The following is a 21,434-nucleotide window of genomic DNA, read 5'->3' on the forward strand; positions in this document are numbered from 1 at the left end:
TAAATTCCAGTCAAAAGAAACAATCGCAGAAATTACAAAACGCGCCACGGTGGCTGAAGCTGACTGGGCTAATTATTACTGTCCCTGGGTCTGGTCAGTTGGGGTGAAGATGACCTCGTTCCAGAGCTAACCAGAGGGTGCATGGTTTATGATATCATCGGATCCACCCCTCCCTGTTCTTGCATGATAGCATCATCAGTGCTACCATTCTGGCTTTCGCTCTGGCCATTGTTGTTATTATTACTCATCCTATCTTGCTCGAGACCAATGTCGAGTTTGTCAGGCAAATCTTTCTTGGCTTCACGCGCTTTCTGTTCTGCCCAGGATCGTAGCTTGACAAGGTTACGAAGACGTGCCTCCCGGCGCGCACCTTGGCTTTGGAGAATAGCTTCATTCACACGGGATGCGATACTCTTCCGGAGTTCTGGGTCCAGTAGTGCAGCTAACGAGGGAGCCAGATTATCTGAAGGAAAGATCAGGAGAGACAACGTCCTTTCCAGATCTTCAAGAAACTGTGGGTTAGTGGGTGCGCGAGGTGCGAGATGAGACGTTGCGAAGTCCAAAGCAGGTGTGATATCTCCATTTGGAGTAGATGTACTAGTCCGTATCAATTCAACGAGCTGTAGTCGTAGAAGAGAGAAGTGGAGAGATGGGTTGGTATCGAGAATCTGCAATATCGCAGGTTAGCTAGAGTTTGCGATTACACAACATCTGAGCGGCTTAAAATATGTATAAATAAGACGAAACGAAGAATTTGCTGGTCATACTGAGGACTGAAGATGAGTGTTTTTCATCAACACCGTGAAGGTATATGAGTGGTGCATGAAACAGATTTAATCATAGCAAAAGAGGTAGAACCAAATTTTTAGACAAAGAGCAGTAAAAGTTAACTAAAGGAGGCAATACCTGAGGGTTCAATTCATTCAATTTTTCAATGGCAGACTTAATGTCACCTGAATGAATAGCGTTTCGGATCTCTACCCTTTCTTGGATCGACTCCAGGTCGGGCTGTGGTTGAATATTTGCTTCTATAGCAAATTTCTGCGCAGCAGATGGATAGCCATTCGCGACCAGATAATCCATCACAAGGAAGTTGATATCACTTTAATATCACCCAGTTAGTCAAATATTGACAGAATGAACTGAGGAGAGTATGCAAGGAAAATTTCGCAGGTCAGAAGGACAAGTTAACATATTCTCTTCAGGTGTTTTCAGAGAGATTCCCAACTTGATTTTGTAAAAACGCATCATAGGAACAGCATTAGAGTCAGGGCAGGATGCGGGATTATGGAACTCACCTCTTTGAAGGTTTCACATCTTCGACCTTCTTCTCGAAATGATGCCATGTTGGCGTCGTGGTAGAGGGGGTCGGAGACATCTGGAAGATTCAGTAATCCATCCCATCGTGCTAAATGAAGCAGACGGGGATGATGCCACATACTACGTTGGCAGACGTCATGATTGATACTCTGTGCCTTTTGCCAGCTTACAACAAGAAGAAGCAAGCAGAGACTGGGTTCAAGAGAGGTGCTAAAGAACCCTTCAGCTCACAAGCCATGGGAGTGAGAAACAATCTGCTGGAGATTTGTTGATCTGGTGATAAGCAGAAGAGGAAAAGAAACAAATGAGAAATAGTTAATTAGCTAGACCGTGTGCGGCTCCGCTTGACTAAGCAGATGCCAAGCGCCAAGATCGTACAGATCATGTGATATCCCTCGATCGGATCGCGTCCACGTGACAGGGATACAACGTCTGACGAAAGGGACGAACTTCGCATACAAAACTTGAATTGAACAATGTGGCACAGCTTAACGGTCAAGATGAGATAACAGTTTGGTTGCTTAAGATTTCCGGGCAAAAGAGCCCCCGAGTAGGGGCAGTTACACATTCGCACACTGCATTCTTATCTATATATTTCATGTTTCATACCATGGCAAGGGAATATTAGTATATTTTCGGTTTCCCGCTTGAATGTATATATCTTCCAACGTGCGCGTGCATAGTACATATATGTACATATATCCATCATGTCGGAACATCGAGCTCGATACTCACCTCCATGGGCGGATATGACAATTATCGGAATCGCTGGCGGTTCAGGGTCTGGGAAGACGTCTGTCGCTATGGAAATTATCAACTGTCTCAACTTGCCCTGGGTGGTTATTCTCGTTATGGTATTATGGCTTGATAGAGAAACATGTCTCCCTCGATATATGATACTTTTAACAGTGAAAGCTGATTTGAATTTGGCATTGTTTAAAGGACTCGTTTTACAAAACTCTCACTCCCGAGCAGAATGCTATAGCGCATAACAATGAATATGACTTTGACTGCCCGGATGCGATTGATTTTGACATCCTCGTGGACACCCTCCAGTCTCTTAAAAAGGGGTAAGATCCCGGTATCCGTTCCTACCAGATTTACTATCTGTAATTCTGTGCTAATTAAAGAAACCCTACGTAGACGGAAGGTAGAAATTCCCATTTATTCTTTTGAGAGACATCAGCGGCAAAAAGAGACCATATCTCTATATTCCCCCCATGTTGTCATCCTCGAAGGAATACTGGCCTTTACGGACCAAAGAGTAGTAGATATGCTGGATGTCAAGGCATGTAGTCACCAAAGAAACGTGTTAAAGCAAGTCATTTGTCCTAGCTAACTGTACCAGATTTTCGTGGAAGCTGATATGGACGTTTGCCTTGGCAGAAGAAGTGAGAAACGCCTCTGCAATTCTAAACCCAATCCATTTTGGAAGTCGTGGTAGCTAATGGAAGCATAAGCAAGTCCTGCGCGATGTCCGCGAGAGAGGAAGGACGATAGACGGCGTCATCAAGCAATGGTTTAAATTCGTCAAACCATCGTATCTCCGATATGTTGAACCTCAGCGGCATATATCTGGTATTTAATCCCCTTCAACGAGGTGGAGAAGTTCGTTGTCGGTTGACTAGTTGTAAAGACATCATAATCCCTCGAGGCATTGAGAACAAGACCGCCATAGGTATGCTTTCATAATCGCCAAAATGTTCATCTGAGCCTCCAAATTAACAGAATCAGACTTGGTGGTCAAGCATATTCAGCGAAATCTCCGAGAGAAGTCTGAAGCCCATAACCTAGAGTTACAAAAACTGGGCAAACTGGTCGAAGAGCAACCTCTATCCTCCAATGTTCTTTGTGATGAAGCAGACTCCGCAATTCGTCGGTATAAATACCATTTTACAGGATCCCCTGACGGAGCAAGTTGATTTCGTGTTCTACTTCGACCGGCTAGCATGCATCATGATAGAACGGTATTTACTACCTCTGCTGCAGCATTACTGCCAGCTTAAACCAAATCAGATTAACTAAGACAAAAGTTAGGGCCCTCGACACTACCCCATTCGTTCCAGCAACGGTAACCACACCCCAAAAACAGATCTATCATGGCCTTCGACCAGCTGGCACGATATCCGCTGTTGCAATTCTTCGCGGCGGCTCCTGTTTAGAGACTGGCCTGAAAAAGACGATACCGGATTGCATAACCGGCCGAATCCTTATCCAAACAAATTACCGCACCGGCGAACCGGAGCTACACTACCTTAAGCTCCCCCACGGTATTAATACCCACGCCTCTGTCCTGCTCCTTGATCCACAAATGTCAAGTGGTGGAGCTGCATTAATGGCAGTGCGAGTCCTTGTCGATCACGGGGTGGAAGAAGGGCGCATCATCTTTGTAACTTTCGCTGCAGGCCAACGAGGTTTGCAGAGACTAACAGCTGTATATCCCGATATCAAAGTAGTGGTGGGACGGATAGAAGATGAGGGTGAAGAGAGATGGATTGAGAAACGTTATTTTGGGTGCTAGACGATTCCAGATACTTATAAATGTTGTCAGCTCTTATATTCTTTCTTATACTCGGATATGAATTTTCTCTATTTCTCTCTCTATCGTTCACGGGTTCCGATAACCCCATCCTCCACTTAGTTATCTATTAGACTTACCCCTGTGTTGATGTCATACATGAGTAATGGTGCTTTCACTCGCAAAAAGCTAGTAGCACGGACCACCCGGAGAAAGCATCAAAAAAACTCTACAAAGTTCGCTCCGAACCCTAGAATCTTATTTACCTAAAAAAAGAGGATAAACCACTTCACACTTTTCAGAGAGGGGCTAAACATATATACGTCCTCGTGCTTCAATATTCGATAATCCGAAATGACTTTTTAAAACCATACCGTTAACTCATCATCTCTCTACGAACATCCCAAGACCATGGCCGAGACACAGAAGAAGTCAAAGCCCAAGCGGGCAAAGTCCGGCAAAGATGCCGCTTGTCCTGTCATAAGTATGTGCGCTATATAGCTGTTCTTAATCACATTCTCAGCGACCAAAGAAAGGATACAGAAAGCCGTTCATAACTCCCTTGCTAACTATATATCGAATCAATGTAGCTGATCCGCGATTCGCCAACATCCAATCCGATCCCCGATACCGGCTCCCGAGCAAGAGACACACCCATGTTAAACTCGATAAACGATTTGCGCACATGCTGCGCGATGACGACTTTTCAAGAACAGCAGCTGTTGACCGGTATGGGAGGAAACTGCGGAGAGATGATACGAAGAAACAGCTGGAGAGGTTTTACAGGCTTGACGAAGAAGATGAGGACGAAAAACTTGGGGATGATGATAGCATGGATGTGGAGGATGATGAAGTTGTGCAAAACGAATTGCGCAAGGCGGATAAACGGAAGTACGATCCCGCCAGAGACGGGGGATTTTCTGAGTCTTCATCGGACGAGAGTTCAAGTGAGGACGAGGAGGAAGGTGTTGAGGATGAAGTGGAGGAAATACAGTATCCCAATCAGCAGCAGGGTGATGTGCCCCTTGGTGATATCAGCCGGCGAATCGCAGTTGTCAACCTGGATTGGGATAATATCCGTGCGGAAGATTTGATGGTTGTGTTCTCCAGCTTTTTACCTCCTGGAGGAAGTATACATAAAGTGTCTGTTTATCCCAGCGAATTTGGGCGGGAGAGAATGGAGAGGGAGGAAATGGAAGGACCCCCTAAAGAGATATTTGCGAAGAAGAGGGATGAAGAGAGTGACGTGGAAGACAGCGAATCGGGGGGTGATGAGGTAGATGAGGAGGAGGAAGAGGAGAAAATCAAGCAGTCTATCATCAAGGAAGATCAGGGCGACGAGTTTGATTCTACCCATCTTCGAAAATACCAGCTCGAGAGGCTCCGTTACTATTACGCTATTCTGACCTGCTCCTCTGAGGAGGCTGCGAAACATATCTACGATGCTGTGGACGGAACTGAGTACATGAGCAGTGCGAACTTTTTTGACCTTAGATTTGTCCCTGATGAAATCGATTTTTCACAAGATATACCTAGGGACGAGTGTGAAGGGATACCTGATGGATACAAGCCTAACGATTTCGTGACGGACGCCTTGCAACATAGTAAGGTTAAGCTCACTTGGGATGCGGATCACACGGGTCGGAAAGAAGCACAGGCAAGAGCGTTTAAAGGCGGCAGGAAAGAGATTGATGAGAATGATCTCAAAGCATATTTGGGCAGTGATAGCTCTGATGATGAGGATGAAGAGGATGGGGGAGTTGAGGTTGTTGATTCTACAATAAGGGATGGCGCCTCCGCGGCCGCAGCCCCAATTAAACTAAGCAAGAAAGAGGCTGCCCGAGAGAAGGTGCGCGCTCTACTTGGACTTAGTAAGGAAAAGCCCGCGAGTGAATATAAGAGCAAAGGACCAGTTGGAGATATGGAAATCACATTTTCAGCGGGACTATCTGCAGGGGCGTCTCGTGGAAGTGTGTTTGAGAATGAGCCAGAGAAGGATGAGACGACAGCAGAAAAATATATACGGAAAGAAAGGGAACGCAAAGCGAGGCGGAAGGCAAGAATGAAGGCAGCTAGAAATGGCGAGCCTCTACCAACAGAGGGTGAGGATGGCGAAAATAAAGGCCCTGAAGCCTCAAATGATGGAAAGGAGGACTTGGGCTTCGATGATCCGTTCTTTACTGCTCCTGAATTGGATGCAGCTGCGGCTGCGGCACAGCGCAAGGAGGAAAGACGAAAGAAACGCGAGGAGCGAGACGCAGATGAAGCTGCTGCGGCTTCAAAGCGCGCTGAGCTTGAACTACTTATGATTGACGACAAGGCTTCACATATTAAACACTTCGATATGAAGGAGATCGAGAAGGCGGAGAAAAGAGCTCGAAAAGCAGGGAAACTTAAAAGAATGAAGGGAGGTCAAGCTGCTGAACTTCCAGTGGATGACTTCAAGGTGGACGTCAAGGATGAGCGATTCCAACGACTCTGGGAGAACCATGAGTTTGCGATTGACCCTTCCAATCCGCGGTTCAAGGCAACGGAGGCCATGAAGGCGTTGTTGGAAGAAGGACGGAAAAGGCGGCGGAATAAAGATGATGGCGTCGTGGATCGAGAGATACCTGAGCCTGGGATGAAGAAGAGGAAAGGATCCGGCCCTGGTGCAGTTCCGAGTGTAGCTGAGGCTGATGATTTGAAAAAGTTGGTGGAACGGGTGAAGGTAAAGAGTAAGAGGGTTAAGTCATAGATGGATCGAGTGAAATTAAGTGAAATTGAAAATGGCAATTCTCTTTTAGAGCGGCCTTCTAGTTAGCTACCCCTGGTGCTTTGATTTGTTGATTTGGAAGAATCACAATATTATACCCTCCACGACGGTTCGGAGGTTAACATAGAGCGGTAACATGCTTTCTATTAAGTAGATGCAAAGTGTGCACTGTTTCGAAGCACCTTGGAAGATGAAGAAATATGATTCGGGGGGCATCGCCACGATCGCTCATTCTTACCGGTAACTAGCTAACAATATGGCTAGAGTAGATGCCCGTGTTTACGCAACATGCTTTCAGATCTTCAAGGATCAAATTTGAGAACCCAGCACGTCCGCATCACGTTGAAGGCGGTGCATGCGCGCTCCGTGAGTAATGGAGGACCGTTAACACGTATTTGGACCTGGTGGACAGTGGTGGATGCGGCGGAGGAGAAAGCTATGCTCAAGCTTCCAGCCACGAAGAACCATGCCTCCGCTTGCTTGTTTGATAAACAAGAAGAAAAAAAAACTTGGAAGAACATCTACTGCGTTCGCCCTGAGGCTTTCAAGCTGCCGTCCTACATCTTAGGTCGCCTGAAATCCACGATTCAGCTCGTCCGTCGTTGACAACTCCGCAACGTCCAAGACAGATTATATATAACTACATGATATTTCACATTACCTTCCAGATCTGCTTCTATGATTCCCTTTTTGTTCCCACTCCAACTTTATGTCGTTTCGTTCATAATTTTGTGGTTTTTAAATCTGGATGCAACAAACGTTATACGAACTTCATGTTTCCAGCAAGGTTGACCCAACATCCTCTTCACTGCGTAGCTTCTGCTGTGTCCAACTACTGAATGCAGCCACCTGCGTTCGAATCTCTTCCATTGGCAAGAGAGGGATGATCTCTGGGAGTTACTTAAAGCTTTAGTAGATTTGCATGCTAGTGGACTAGTGAAACTTCGCGGCGCCCAACCACAAGAGATCAACGGCATGCTGGCGCTGCAAATGTGTTACATACGCAGTTCCAATCGACGACAGCTTGGCCCTTAAAGGGACAAGACAGAATGTATTTCTCCATCAAGGGTAAACCAATATCTTGCGCATTCTCGCCTTGATCGACTTTAGCCTTGCTCTGTTGACGTTGTGATCTCCCTGTATTCCTTTTTATGTAGCTCGATTGGCCCACAAGATGCATGCGGGGGGTGTTCTTCCACGGCATCTCGTAACCCTACCAGCCTCTTTCCTTAAGGATGTGTGGCTGTGGTAAACGAGGGAAACTTGAAAGGGAGTACTCTCAGTCCTCCTAATGTTGCTTCACTTGTGGATATAACAGATTCCATTCCTCTTCTTATATCATGGCCCCAACAGCTGAAAACCCCATAGCTTCAAAACCTACAGAGCTGTGCATCCGAAATCCACAAAAGCCAACTTCACACTGCCCGCAAAATACTCCTCATCCTACACCAACGAAACCAAGCTATGCGGCTCAATCAACTGCTTGCCCTTTCCTCCTTTCTTATTCCGGCTCTCGCCATCGGAAGGGAATGTTGCTGTGATCGGTACTCGCAATTTGCTCTCGAAAACGAGGCCAAAATAGTCGCCCAGTGCAAAACAACCTGGTCCGCAGTCAAGAATGGCGCATCTGGCGAGGACTACTGTAACAGCGTCTTTTGCATTCAGCAACAATCCTGGATCAAGCCCTGGCTTGCTGGCAAGTGCACTCTTGCAGGTTATCAATGTGGTAAGTATCGGGTCTCCGCCCTGGCATTGCGCTGTCACGAGTTCAGAAGATTATGCTAATGGCGAGATAGGTGACTGCGCAAATGGAAATGTTGGCTGCCTTGGATAGATAGATCAATGGATTGCGGTTATTGCCCAAACCGGTGGAGGGGTTTCGCATATCTTGCAACGGGTCCAGTGATCTGAGACATGCGTCTGCAACCTATTTGGCAGTGCGTGGGCTTTTCTGTATTTTCCTCAAGTCTTGGTTCAACTATAGTTCAACGTTCAGGAACGAGAGATCGTCTTTAGGGGAAAATATACATTAAAACATCTTGCAGTAACTCATTTTATCCTAAATATTCCAGGACACGGCTGAGGGTAATAAAAGACAGTAACAACCTGTCGAATAGATCCGTATTTGCAATGTATTAGGTTATAGATATCTGCGTAGTTGATGAGATGATGAGATCAATTGTTTGCGTTCAGTTGAAAGATTGTTCCAAGGATTTTGTCTTGCCTTGTGAGGGTGGCCAAGTGACCGACCAATCACAACACGCGACGAAAATTTATATCAAAAGTTCACAACGGTCCAACAAGTTTTAAGTTTCTCTTGATACAGCAACAACGGAAGCAAAAGAAGATGGCGCATTTTCACGAGGACGCCTGTCGAGTAAAGCGGAGGAAGCTTGATGTTGATTCCTCAGCTATTGCAGCACCAGCCGTGACGATCTTGTCTCACCCACAGCTGCGCACGCTTCTCGCATTCCAGCAGAGTGCTTCACCGGAAGTAAAGCAGGGTACGGAGAACGCAGCGGTTATATCCTTTTTAAATGCCAAACGAATAACTACTTACCTGCCAAATAGGTGTTCGATATTTTAAGGATTTCCTTACTTCCATCAACGAAGTCGAGAAGGAGAACGAAAAGGCGAAGAAGCTCCGCATTCTCAAAGCCTATTGCGATTCTCAACTTGTAAATGCAGACGATGCGGCGAATGCGAGCTGTTTCTATGATCTCATTCAAACATGGAACTTTGCAGAGAACGGTAACCATGAGTCTCTACTCTCTTTAATCCCCTCTGTACTGGCGCTTTTCCTGAAGACCATCTCGAGCCAGTTAGAGTTCAGGGACTTCGGACTAGTACTCTGCAAATTTTTGTTGCAAAAGGAGCAGCTCAAGCTATTTAATCGAGCATTCACGGCAAGCAAAGCTAAGGAACATCTGATTTCTCCTTGCCTACGACTTCTCACGGAGATCGTGAGCTTTGATGGAGGTGCTGTTGCACGCCATGTCTATGGACGACGAGAAATTACTCTCAAACGTCTTGACGTCTTCCTAAGTGTTCGTAAATCCTCTGCAGATGCAGATTCTGAAGATCGACAGAAGTCGACACTCCGCCGAAATGCCCAACGCTATTTAATCGCCAATTTGAAATTCCAGAACTCTACGGCCAAAGAGGAGATAATCAGACAGGGAAAACTCATCCGTGCTTTCTTGGAAGACATTCGTAGGGATTCTCGCGACATTGTTATCGATATCATCAGGACAATTGACAAACATATTGCGAGTGATGCTTCACTTTCTCGGAACACCAAGAGCCTGTTCCTGAACCGCTGGAATCTCGAGCGATTAGTCACTCTTTTCGGGTATGAGAGAGAATCCGACGAGCCAGCGGTGGGAGATGAGAATGTCTCGAAAGAAATATATAAGTTGCTGGGGGACATTTGTACGAATTCGGAGAAGGGCGTATTACTGCCGGAAACGGGATGGTATCCTTCTGGGAGCAACCCTGATATTCTGCCACCGAATGATGACGGTGCAATCCCCCTCGGTCTTGACTCACCCATCCACTTTGATAAGTATAAGGAGTCGGTTCCAGTTCGGAACGGAAATCTCTCAGCGCTGATACAAGTTCTTCGTCCGGAATCAGACACAATGCAAATGAATCTGTTACTGAAGATCTTCAAAAATGCCCCGGAGCTCGTATTTGATTTTTTTTCGAAGCGGAAGATGTTCACATCCGATTCCAAACCCACCCCAAGTTGGATAGGAGAATCCGCCTTCCTCTTCTCTACGATCCAACTCCCTGTCCCTGTGGATTGCGGATGGAAGGGCAGTCCGGCCCTGGTACCGCCTCCTATTCCAATTGTCATCGAAAGCATACTTCCTCGACCGCTCACGCAGAAGATCTTGACAAGATGTCTTAATCAAAATACGGATGTGGTCACTTTGTTTGCAGTTCGAATTATCACTTTGGCTCTACGCAAGCTACAGGCTATTCTCCGAATTTTCAATGCGGATCGAGAAACGGGACAGGAGCTTTGGTCCCAGGCGGCCGGGAAACTCATCAATGAGTATTGCCGAAGATGTCCCTCGATGAAAGATGTCATACTTCTCTTCCGAAACACTGCAAAGGGCAACCTCCAACAGCAAGATGCAGTACTTGAACTGTTATCTACGTTTTATGAGGTTATCCCTACGATTGCTTTGGAAGAGAAATTCGACATTTCGTTAACCTTGGTCGATGTTTTGAAACAACTTAATAATGTCAAATCTCAAGCTGAGGATAGGGAGTTGCTCCTCAGCCAATTACAGCACTTGCTTGTCATTGCTCAACATTCACCTACAATGCGTTGGTGGCAGAAACCAGGTACGAAATATTTATGGGTTAAAATATAGTTTAATCTTTTGAGAAGCACGCTAACGAACAAACCATCTCTAGAATCTCTTGAATTTTCTGCCCTTGTCTCTATTTTCAAAGTCCTTACGGAATCCAGCAGCCAAACCCCCTTTGAGGACATAAAAGCTTTGGTCCAAGATGTATTAATTCAGAATTCGGTTATTCTAAACCCGGGATCTTTCAATGCTTTGCTCTCAAGTGTTAATAGATCTTCCAATGCCACTCTCACCGCAGAGCTGTCATTTCTCGACAATTGCATTACAAGATTGGTCAAGAAGCCTGTCCTTTACTTAGAACTTGCCCAGTCCTTGGTTGGTAGTGGACAAGAGAACTTGAGTCTCCTTGTCGGAGTTATTAACGAACAGTGGCCATTTGTTGCCAATTCCGGGGAGTTGGATAGGCAAGTGACAATATCTGGCTGGATTGGTCAGCTACTTGGCTTGTTGAGTGTGGCCGGAGAGGATGAAAATGCTTTGAAATCAGTTCGGGATGCAGCTGTTGATATCACCGAAAACAAAAAGGCTCGGTTAGCCTTGAGAAAGGCGTTTAAACACGCGAAAGCCATAGTTGATGGAAATGTGAAGAATCACAAACCAGTCAACGGCGATGTTTCTACGCAGCTGGAATCTGAAAGCAGAGCTTCCCGAGTCGACTTGACAGAAATTTTTGGGGCCGTTCCTGTTGAGAGCGACTCACATCCAGCTCTGAATCGATGGGAAAGAGAAGATATTGAATTCGCACTGGAGCACGGCCATGTTGGCGAATTGATACTTTGTCTGTGTTCAGAGTATGAAGAAGTCAGAAGGCAGGCAAGCTCAGCCATACACCGATTCATGGCGAAGATATATGTGAGTGTCCGAATCCATGCAGAGAAAAGATGCTCTTCTTTCTCAAGGTCTAACACCCCCTTTTAGGATTCTACTTATGAAGACCGTCAAGCCATTTATGTTGTTGCGGGTGAAGTTCTGGAAACTGCCAACGATGTTGGGCTGGAGACACCTCTCCCATATATTGCTGGAGAGCTTGCTGCTCAAATAGTGACTGTTCTGATGGATCCCGTTCACAAACTGTATGGCAAAGTGAACAAATTCTTGAACAAAGGTCCTCGATGGGAAGTTGCCAAGATTCCGTCTTACTGGATAGATAAGATCTTACTGCATGAGCCGGAATACAACGATAGTCATCATGAGGAAGTGAGATGGCTGCTGGGTTTGTTTATCAATGGGCTACGCACTAAAAAGGTATTTATGACCTCTTCTTCGAAATTGATCTATCACGTCGTCGACATATGCTGACTCACTGAATTCCAGGACATGGACCTTTACCGAAGAGCTAATGTTTTCGAACGAGTCCTCTTGCTATACAACTCCCCAGGCCTAACGGACTCTTTGCGGAGGATGATATTGCACCTTCTGTTCCGTGCATGTGAGGTGGACGGGAGTACAACCCTTTTAACGCGAGCAGGTGCGTATAGCTGGGTCCAAGGCCAAGTGGCAGTGCAGGATAGCCAGAGCGATATCCTCCGGGAAATCGCCAGTGAGTTATACAACAGGTGTGATCGCGAGTGGATTGATAGGTGGAGCGGATCAACTTTGCCACAGGCCTTAACTCGGATTTCCGTCTAAGAAGTGTCTATAGAAAGCTGTAGAAAAGAGTGTTACCGGGAAGCAATGGATGGTGGCTCCAAGGGCGGAAGGAATACAAAGAGCTTCATCTTAATTGGACGGTATTGTAGACAGATATCCATCATCGTATGGCGGTGTCATTTCTATATCTAGGTTCTGAATCTTCTGATTGACGATTCATCTGAAGGGAAACTGGGCATAAATAACTACCCTGTTTTGTTTACTGTTTTTTTTTTTTTTCTCTTTCTCATTTTCTTTTATATATCTATACATAACTATCCCTGGCGCAATAGATAATTTGGGGGCTTTGCTGGAATTAATATTTATCTCTATCTGTCTCCCGTTGTGTTGACTTCTCACTTAATATTTCCGCCCGCCAGACACAAACGTAGGTAGTGCCGGACTTGCCTCTTTTGGGCAATCCAAAAAATTCTCAAACCTCAAAAACTACAGAGCGTTTTTTGCCAGTCCACAACCTCACATCAAAAACATACCTCTACACACCACTCACACAGACACGACATTCCACAGACTCCAGCTGCTACGTACCCCACAATTCTTAGTACTCGATCCAACTTCCTATTTGCAAGCTATCAACACCCGTTTTGGGGCGTCCTGCTCATCGTTGACTAGTGCTTCTGCACCTCTCTCCGACCTCTCCTCCTCTCCTCCTCTCCTCTGCACCCATACCTCATCCACCGCTCCACTACATTCTATCGCGATATACCTCTCTCTACGGATTATTGCATGTAGAAACCCCCATAGTTTTCCCAAGCCCCCTTTTTTTTTGGGCCTCCCCTGCTCCCATCCGCCTCAAACCCTTCCCCCCCCCCCCCCCCCCCTCCCTCCTTCTCCGGGCTCATGAGAAGCATTTCTCTATCTCTAACCCACAACCCTTCCTCCTCCTGATGGCCCGACGGTATCAACCTTCGGAGCTATTGCGGCTACGCGATTCGCCCTTGGTTGTTAAACCCGATAACTTACCGCCTATAGAAGAATGGATGGGGTATGTCTACGTTCTTAGTGTAGTCCTACCTCCGATTTGCTAATGTAATTGTTTCTTTACCTCGAAGACCACCCCCAGACCCCCCCATACAGAAGAAAAATCCCAATAGCCGGGATCAACCTACTCAACAAGATCCTCCAAATCGGAGATCAAGCTTTTTTGAAAGTCGTCATATTTCACGTGTCTCCACAGGTATGAATTAGTCCACCTTCAACAGAGTAGTAAGTAGGCTTAAATTCAATCCAAAACAGCTCTGCTAACATGTTGTCTTCCGCGTTCTATTAGATGAAATCGTTTTAGGACCTCCTAGAACTTCATTTGCGTCTGCATCCCGCTCATTTGGCAAGTCGATCGATGCCACCGATCGATCCTCTTCGAAAATTAATGATGCGGATGACCAAAAACATGATCGCTACAATTTCCGTGACAAATTTTTCAAAGATAGAGATCCTGGAGATCGAGATAGTGACAGAAGAGACACGAAACAACCCCTAGCCAACGGCCGCCGCACCGGTCGAGATGATAGGGAAGACTGGTCTGGCGGAAGACCACGTCGCACATTTGGCCCCGAAGAATCGGATAGAAGACCGAAACGAAACGGAGATTCGGATCGGTGGGAGACGCGGGATCACCGAGATCACCGAGATCACCGGGATCATCGGGATCATCGGGATAACCGGGATAACCGGGATAACCAAGAAGGCGGTCATGAACGTGCTCCTAGAGACAAAGACCAGGGAAGATATCCTCCTCGAAGGGACGGACAAGGCAGGGCCAAACACGATAATTGGTTCAGAGATGGCGAAACACAAGACGCTGTCGATGGTGAGGAGGAAAAAACTCCCGCAAGACATCGCGAATGGCGTCGCGGTGCTCATGGTGGAGATAGAGACTGGAATAGGCTTGTGAAGCACGAACAGGAGCCAGAATGGCTGGATTCATCGGACCGAGACGGGGCCAAAGAAAAGCACACTCAGGCAGATTTCCAGCGCTGGAAGGAGCGTATGAAAGCAGGCTCCGCTCCGACACCCCAAGAGGAAAAGAAAGAGATAGCTCCAGAACCAATGAGCTCTGAATCCAAGCCAAAAGAACCACCCAAGCGGCGGCTTGATGGTGAAATATTTGGCACGCTAGATCCCTCCCCCACCGATTCCGGTTTGGATAAGTTTTTTGGACTATGGAGCGAGAACAAACAATCTCGTGAGCATGACTCCGAGAATCTCGCAGATACAAACGCCAAAAAGGCGACGCTTCTTATCAAAGGAGCCAAAGCTTCTAGGTTCGCGGGTATTTTCAATTCACCTGGAGATACTGCAAATCGAGAACCGGAGCCTCAGACCATTATCCATACGGATCCTGCCCGACCAGCTTCCACGGATGCAGATCAGGAAGGATTCCAGCGGATTTTGCAAATGCTCGGGGGAAACAAGTCCAGGAAATCGACACCTCAGGCGGACGTTTCATTGCGTCAGCCTCCTGTACAGGTGCCGCCGACACAACATGATTATATGAAATCCTCAACCACTGTATCATCTCCTGTTCGAGAGTCTTTCAGCCGTCAGGAGTATGCACCGATGAGCTCCCCTCGGGAGCGACCCCCGCCGGGTTTAGAGGCTCTCTTTGTACAGAAACCCGCAAAAGAACAATCTGGGCAAAGTCGTGACACGGAATTTCTCCTTCGCCTGATGCAACAGTCTAAAATATCCCCTTCAAATCCCCAAGGAAATCCTCAGCCTCCCCTTGCTGCACTCCAATCTCCTGGAGCGGTGAATGTGCATGATATGCATGCTCGGGCTCAAGCATTGGAGAAACAGAAAACCCCAGTGTTCCTCGATGACCCCGCAATTGCTAATATACGGAGGACGGAATCTCAGGATCCAAGAGAGCAGCTTCGCCGCAGAGCAGCTAATGGCCAGCCTGTGAGTTATTTCGACGATATGGGGTTCCCTCCATCGCAGGCGAACCAGACTCCAAATAATCCTTCTGGGGTTCGCCCACCAGTTCACGGACAACCTCCAATGGCACTTCAGCGACCACCGGGATTCGAGCAAGTTCAACCTCCTGGATGGCCCAATCAACAGCCTCAGCCACCTGGCCCCAACCAGTCCTTGTTACCCCCGGGACTTTTTCAACTCCTAAACCGAAATGCGAATCCAAACTTCCCGGCCGGACCGCCCATGCCCGTCCATGCTGGAATACCTCCTCCTAATGATCGTCAAGCTTATCAACGAAATGCCATGGCTGGAGGACCGGCTCCATTTGCACCTCCTCCTGGCATGATACCTCCTCCAGGCTACATGAACATGAATGCGCCACCGCCACCCGCGTTTCCACCAATGCCTCACAATCCAGATGGGATGATGAATATGCCTCATCATGGAAACGTAGCTCAGTATAGCGGCATCCCTCCTCAAGGGCCACCTCAGCCCTCTTCAAGGCAGTCTTTTGACATGTTCGGACCGCCAAGCGTTGATGGAAACATGGCTGCAAGAAACGGAGGGGGTATGATGGGACCTGGTCCATACCGCTAAAACTCTCCTTGCGACAGATGTGGCGGAAATCGCCCTCAGATTGAACCAAAGACCTGCATTATAGGTCGAGGGCTAAAATGGAGAGATACATGCATATATCTTTTTTTTTTCCGGACTCTGGGAATTAAAACAAGCTTTCTCGGTCAGCTTCTTAATGAGTAAATATTTATCAATTTCTACCTAACCTACTTCGTGACCGTGGTTGTTTTTGTGTCTATTCGTTGTGTTTTCTCTTTTTTTCAAACTACTTCTTGGACTCTGGGATGATGGGACTTCGATTACAGTTGACTCAGCCGCTTTATCATTCTTCTCCTTTACGTTCTTATTTTTTGTCGAGCTTACCTCTTTCTCTCCTGCCTCTTAGGTCTTAGGCCTTTTGTCTACGGGTTGCTGATTGTCTTTACTTGCTTTCTCATGCCCTCTCTTTTTCTTAACTTGACATACTTTTATATGCAATGGTTAGGTTGCGATATGGGTGGGTTAGGTAGTTTGACAAATATATTTTTGTTCCTTATTGGGTTTGAGCTTTGCATCTTCAAATTTGAGTCTTGGTTTGGACACATATAAGGTAAACACATCAATATCGTCCTCTCAGCCGAAAGAGAAATCGTGTAAAAAAAACAAAATTTGTCAAACACAAAAAACGAAGTTAATCGCATCGGGGGAAAAACTTCCTATCCAAGTCCTACCTGCTCCCTTCAAGAAGGATGTTTCGGCGCTGAGCCGGGGTTTTAACCTGGTACTTGGCGCATTCTTGAGACGATAGAACCCAGAGCGCGAATCGTTCGACTCGACAGACCCCTGAGCCCTGATTGTGAGGAATTTGAAGGTATTATCCGTACATTCATATTCTTGTTCAATATAATGAGTATTTCACTCACTATATAATCCGATTATTTTGACTTGTATGGAGTATATAAACCATTCAAACGTCTGGATTGCCTAGATTATGCACAATTAAATACAGGCAACCCATACATTCATCAATATTCAATCAATAATTCTCCTACTCCTTGTGAAAACAATTTGAAAATCTAACGAGGCCAGTCAGCTTCGTCAACCGCTTCATCACTGTCCCCTTTCTGGTAGTCCAAGAAGCAAAGTCTTCAAGAAATATATACATATTAAATCAATTCGTCACCCACGAAGACCCAACCACCAAACCGTCCTTTTCTCCTGAGTGAACTCCGTAAAAAGTGCGTATACAATACATGCATGCTGAAAATACAGGGTGTAAAATGGACAAAGGAACAGAAAAATTAGAGTGAAGGAAAAAGGTATTGGGAAAGAAAAAGAAGGGAAAAAAAATCATCCCCAAGTTCCGCCTCCACCACCTCTGCCTTGTCGTCGTTGCGATGATAATCGCCAGTCGTCGTCGCCTGCAAATCGGTTGTGGAGGGGTTGGATCCGCTCTGCCTTCTTTCGTTTTGAGAGCCGGTCAGTTGGAGCGACTTTGAAGAATGTTGGAGCTGCTTCGACGAGCCACTATTTGGGAAGAAAAAGGTTAGAATATGTGTCCGATTTAAGCGCTTTTCTTTCCATACTGTCTTTTTACAGAAGAGATACCTAGGGAGGAAATGGAGATGGGTGAGGGTGGGTGTAAAATATACATACTTTTGGTTCAATGCTTGTAGTGCAATGCATGTATTCTTTTGTCGTAAGAACCAGAGTATGGAATATAACGTGCTCCGCTGCCTTCCCAAATAGCGCAGAGCTGGGGTGCATGTAAACAGGTGTTCCTTCGATCAACGTTTTATACCCTTCTTGCGGATCCTTGCGTGCGGCATTCCTGAAGAATCCTGAGCACAACGCCTGTCGAATCTTGGTTGTGTTACGTCCGCAAGAAACGATTTTATGTTTGTAGCGCTCCATGATAGTTACCAACTGCTCACGCACATCCTGTGCCCGCCGCATCTGGCGTGCCTGTATGAAGTTCTCAAAACACCAGGGGTTGCTGAAGCGTGAATTTTTCCAAGCGTTATAGACGTTTAAGAGTGTGAGGTGGTCGCCGTGCGGGTCGTGGAATTTGGCCTTCTTTTGATCTGCTTGTTGCTGCTTTTCCTTGGGTCGATAGAATACACTTTGGACTGAAAGCATGGCGACGATGCTAAGCATTTCATCAGAACAGCCCATGTCAACAGAGGCGATTAGGACTTTTGCTAAAGCCGGTTCCATGGGGAAATCGGCCATTTTTCGTCCCAGTCGAGTCAGGAGACCTTCATCGTCTAGGGCAGAGAGGGCATAGAGCTCCTCAAGTGCTGTAAGCATGGTGTTTGTTGGGGGTGGGTCCATGAAATCAAAGTGGAGAAGGTCGTTGATGCCCATAGCTTTTAGCATGAGGATTGTATGAGAGAGATTCTGGCGTTGGATTTCGGGGATAGTGGTTGGAAGCATTTCTGATTGGTAGGCGGCTTCAGTGTAAAGACGGAAGCATTTACCTGGGCCCGTTCTTCCTGCACGTCCCGAACGCTGCTTGGCCTGTGCTTGTGATATGGGCGTAACCACAAGTGAATCCATCCCAAGTTTTGGATCATAGGCATTTTGTTTAACAAATCCCGGGTCGACTACGTAGTAGATTTGATCAATTGTAATTGACGTTTCTGCAATGTTCGTAGCGATAACAACCTTTCGGCTTCCCGGGGGAGCAGGGTCAAAAATCCTACTTTGCATCTCACTGGGCAGAGCAGAATAGACGGGCAAAATGATTAGCTCAGGGACACTGGGTCCAAGCGCTTTCATTCGTTCATACAGAATCTCGCAGGCGGTATCGATTTCTTCTTGACCAGTCAAGAACAATAGAATATCCCCAGCTGGTTCCGTTAAATGTATCTGCATCACTGTGACTAACGCTGCATCCAAATAATCGGATTCTGGTTCTCTCGAGTACATTATTTCCACAGGGTATGTTCGTCCAGGAATTGAGAAGATGGGGCACATGTTGAAATATTCCGAGAATCTATCGGCATCTAGAGTGGCTGAGGTAACGATGACCTTAAGATCATGTCGCCGTTTAAGCGTCTTTTTGAGAAGGCCAAACAATACGTCAGTACTGATGGTCCGTTCGTGAGCCTCATCAAGCATGATAACTGAATATTTTTTCAAGTCTGGATCAAGAAGAATTTCTCTCTGAAGGATACCGTCCGTCATGTATTTGATCTTCGTTTCAGGACTAGTACAGTCTTCAAATCGAATGGTGTAACCGACTTCTGCACCTAAACGACAGCCAACTTCTTCAGACACACGTTTTGCTACAGAGACAGCAGCCACACGTCGGGGTTGGGTACAACCAATGATCCCGTCATTTGCAAACCCGCCTTCAGCAAGATACTGTGTTAGCTGGGTAGTTTTACCGGAACCTGTGTCTCCGACAACGATGAGAAGTTGGTTTTCCCGAACAGCTTCCAGTAACTGTTTGCGGAATTTAAAAACAGGAAGACTTTCACGTTGCTGCTTCATTGTCATATTTGTCCTTTTCCCGAATGACTGGTCCTTGCTCTGGGTCACCCGTTTCCATTCAGGCATAGAATCGGTTGTTTTCGTTACTTGCGCATTTCGCAAGTCAGCAGCAAATTTCCTCTGTTCAGGCGCGACCATGGGGTCTTGCCATTGGGCGTTGAGATCCACTTTTGCAGCCTGCTCAGCAGCCCTATCTTGAGCCTCTTGCTGTCGTAACTCTCTTCTTTCCTTTGCCAAATTTGTTCCAGCCATTGCAGCACGATTCAGTGAGCCGTCTGGAGCCTTAACAACACGAATAGGAGAGAGTTCAAGAGATTGTTTTGTTTGACCAGCCAAGAACGGAGGCTCTTCATCTCTGACTTCAATATCCACATCCTCCTCCTCCTCAAACTCTCCTTCCCCGTTCAAAGTAGCATGATATTCTTCATCGATATCCGGATAATCAGCAGCAGATACAGCACCCGATGCAATGAGTTGCTTGATTTCCCATCTTTCAGGAGAATTTAAGCGTTTTCGGTTTTTCATGGGCTTGCCATCATCACCTTCAATGACGGGAACTGAGGAACTCAGATTCCCGTAGCGGTCATCTGCGCCAGTCCCATTAAGTCGTTCCATATTTGCACCGGAAGCAATTCGCTTTTGGGGAACGAGATCACGGCCAGTAACTTGATCAACTTCCTTCATAGATAAACCTATTCGACTGCCTTGTATAGAGATGACTTTAACTTTCACCGGTTGGCCCTTCGAGACAAGGTCCGAGGGATGGTTGACTCGTGCACCGTCTTGCATCGCGGAGACGTGAACTAGCCCATCAACCTTCCCCCTGACGCCCTGAAGGTTCACAAATGCTCCAAAGTCTTTTAACCCCGTAACCCTCCCGTCGTAAATTTTGAAAAGTATTGGCTGATCGTCAAGCTCAGGCGTCGGAGGCCTTCTGAAGAATTCTTCATCATCGCGATCACTCCGCCTCTTTCTTCCACTATAGCCATTGTTGTACTTGTCATCTCTGCCCCTGTGTTTTGGGACGGATCTGCCGAACTCGTCCAGGTTATCACGTCTTCGGTGTGATCTTTCTGCGCTCCGCGACCTTGATCTAGATCGATATCTGTCCTTTCGTGGTCTTCTGCCGTCATATTCATCACCATCCGGGCTTCTACTTCTTTTCCTATTCTTCGTCGTGCTCTTTCGTTCCCTTGCCTTTCCCGCTAAACCCTCCAACATCGCAAAGGTATCATCCATAGCTCCCGCATTCGCATCGTCCGTCGACGTAGGTTCCGCCCTTGCATCATCGTCCCCCCATTGTGGCACCTTGTCCGGCACCGCTAGACCTTTAAAAACGCGCGCTTTCCTTTCAATCCCGTCCAAGACTTCATCGTCGCCATTCTGCTGGGCGGCCTTTGAGGACTCCTTCTGCTTATCCTTGAACTTCGGGTGTAACGTCAGTACCAGGCGATCTATACTCTCAATCAAACTCTGAGGAAATTCCGCGCCTATATCATCGAGAGCACTCTTGAACTTTGCAAAGGAGTTGCATTTTAAATGCTGGTCGATCACGAATTCGGCGAGTGTTTTGTCGTTCACTCCGAGATGGTTTTGGAGCTCAGTTGTTACTTTGGATACGAGGGAAAAGAGCTCCAACGACTCAAGATCATCCATGCCGGCGCAAGGAGGAGCGAAATGGAGCTTTTGTAGAAATGAAGAAAGGCACAAAAGAAGACTGTTGGAAATACCTTGGATCCTTTGATGCTGACGTTTGTCGAATGAGATATTCTCCGTTATTCCGGAACATCGTTATTGCGAAGTCCGACACTACCTAATTTTATTGCCACTAACTACC

General features: G+C 46.6%; 6 protein-coding genes across 6 annotated transcripts; 4 read left to right on the top strand and 2 right to left on the bottom strand.

Moving 5' to 3' along the window:
* Positions 1–146: 146 nt before the first annotated feature.
* PADG_05408 (uncharacterized protein) lies at positions 147–1,378 on the bottom strand (the record flags this gene model as incomplete). Its single annotated transcript, XM_010762692.1, has 3 exons — positions 147–668; positions 907–1,102; positions 1,299–1,378. 3 exons carry the CDS (start codon positions 1,376–1,378, stop codon positions 147–149), a joined length of 798 nt encoding a protein of 265 aa, XP_010760994.1.
* A 649-nt stretch (positions 1,379–2,027) lies between these two features.
* PADG_11922 (uridine kinase) lies at positions 2,028–3,841 on the top strand (the record flags this gene model as incomplete). The annotated part of the gene is made up of 8 exons (XM_010762841.1): positions 2,028–2,174; positions 2,263–2,390; positions 2,464–2,602; positions 2,669–2,711; positions 2,785–2,898; positions 2,957–2,998; positions 3,049–3,199; positions 3,358–3,841. The coding sequence occupies 8 exons, from the start codon at positions 2,028–2,030 to the stop codon at positions 3,839–3,841; spliced, it is 1,248 nt and encodes a 415-aa protein (XP_010761143.1).
* Positions 3,842–4,249: 408 nt separating this feature from the next.
* On the top strand, positions 4,250–8,427 carry PADG_11923 (pre-rRNA-processing protein ESF1; the record flags this gene model as incomplete). The annotated part of the gene is made up of 5 exons (XM_010762842.1): positions 4,250–4,322; positions 4,429–6,548; positions 6,858–7,187; positions 7,962–8,319; positions 8,390–8,427. The coding sequence occupies 5 exons, from the start codon at positions 4,250–4,252 to the stop codon at positions 8,425–8,427; spliced, it is 2,919 nt and encodes a 972-aa protein (XP_010761144.1).
* A 513-nt stretch (positions 8,428–8,940) lies between these two features.
* PADG_05412 (uncharacterized protein) lies at positions 8,941–12,604 on the top strand (the record flags this gene model as incomplete). Its single annotated transcript, XM_010762428.1, has 5 exons — positions 8,941–9,097; positions 9,165–10,949; positions 11,022–11,827; positions 11,894–12,220; positions 12,290–12,604. The coding sequence occupies 5 exons, from the start codon at positions 8,941–8,943 to the stop codon at positions 12,602–12,604; spliced, it is 3,390 nt and encodes a 1,129-aa protein (XP_010760730.1).
* Positions 12,605–13,512: 908 nt separating this feature from the next.
* PADG_05413 (uncharacterized protein) lies at positions 13,513–16,141 on the top strand (the record flags this gene model as incomplete). Its single annotated transcript, XM_010762429.1, has 3 exons — positions 13,513–13,610; positions 13,678–13,802; positions 13,896–16,141. The coding sequence occupies 3 exons, from the start codon at positions 13,513–13,515 to the stop codon at positions 16,139–16,141; spliced, it is 2,469 nt and encodes an 822-aa protein (XP_010760731.1).
* Positions 16,142–17,449: 1,308 nt separating this feature from the next.
* Positions 17,450–21,253, bottom strand: PADG_05414 (uncharacterized protein; the record flags this gene model as incomplete). Its single annotated transcript, XM_010762693.1, has 2 exons — positions 17,450–17,626; positions 17,756–21,253. The coding sequence occupies 2 exons, from the start codon at positions 21,251–21,253 to the stop codon at positions 17,450–17,452; spliced, it is 3,675 nt and encodes a 1,224-aa protein (XP_010760995.1).
* Positions 21,254–21,434: the final 181 nt, after the last annotated feature.

This window comes from Paracoccidioides brasiliensis, assembly GCF_000150735.1.
Source record: "Paracoccidioides brasiliensis Pb18 unplaced genomic scaffold supercont2.6, whole genome shotgun sequence".
In the NCBI taxonomy this organism is placed as follows: Eukaryota; Fungi; Ascomycota; class Eurotiomycetes; order Onygenales; family Ajellomycetaceae; genus Paracoccidioides; species Paracoccidioides brasiliensis.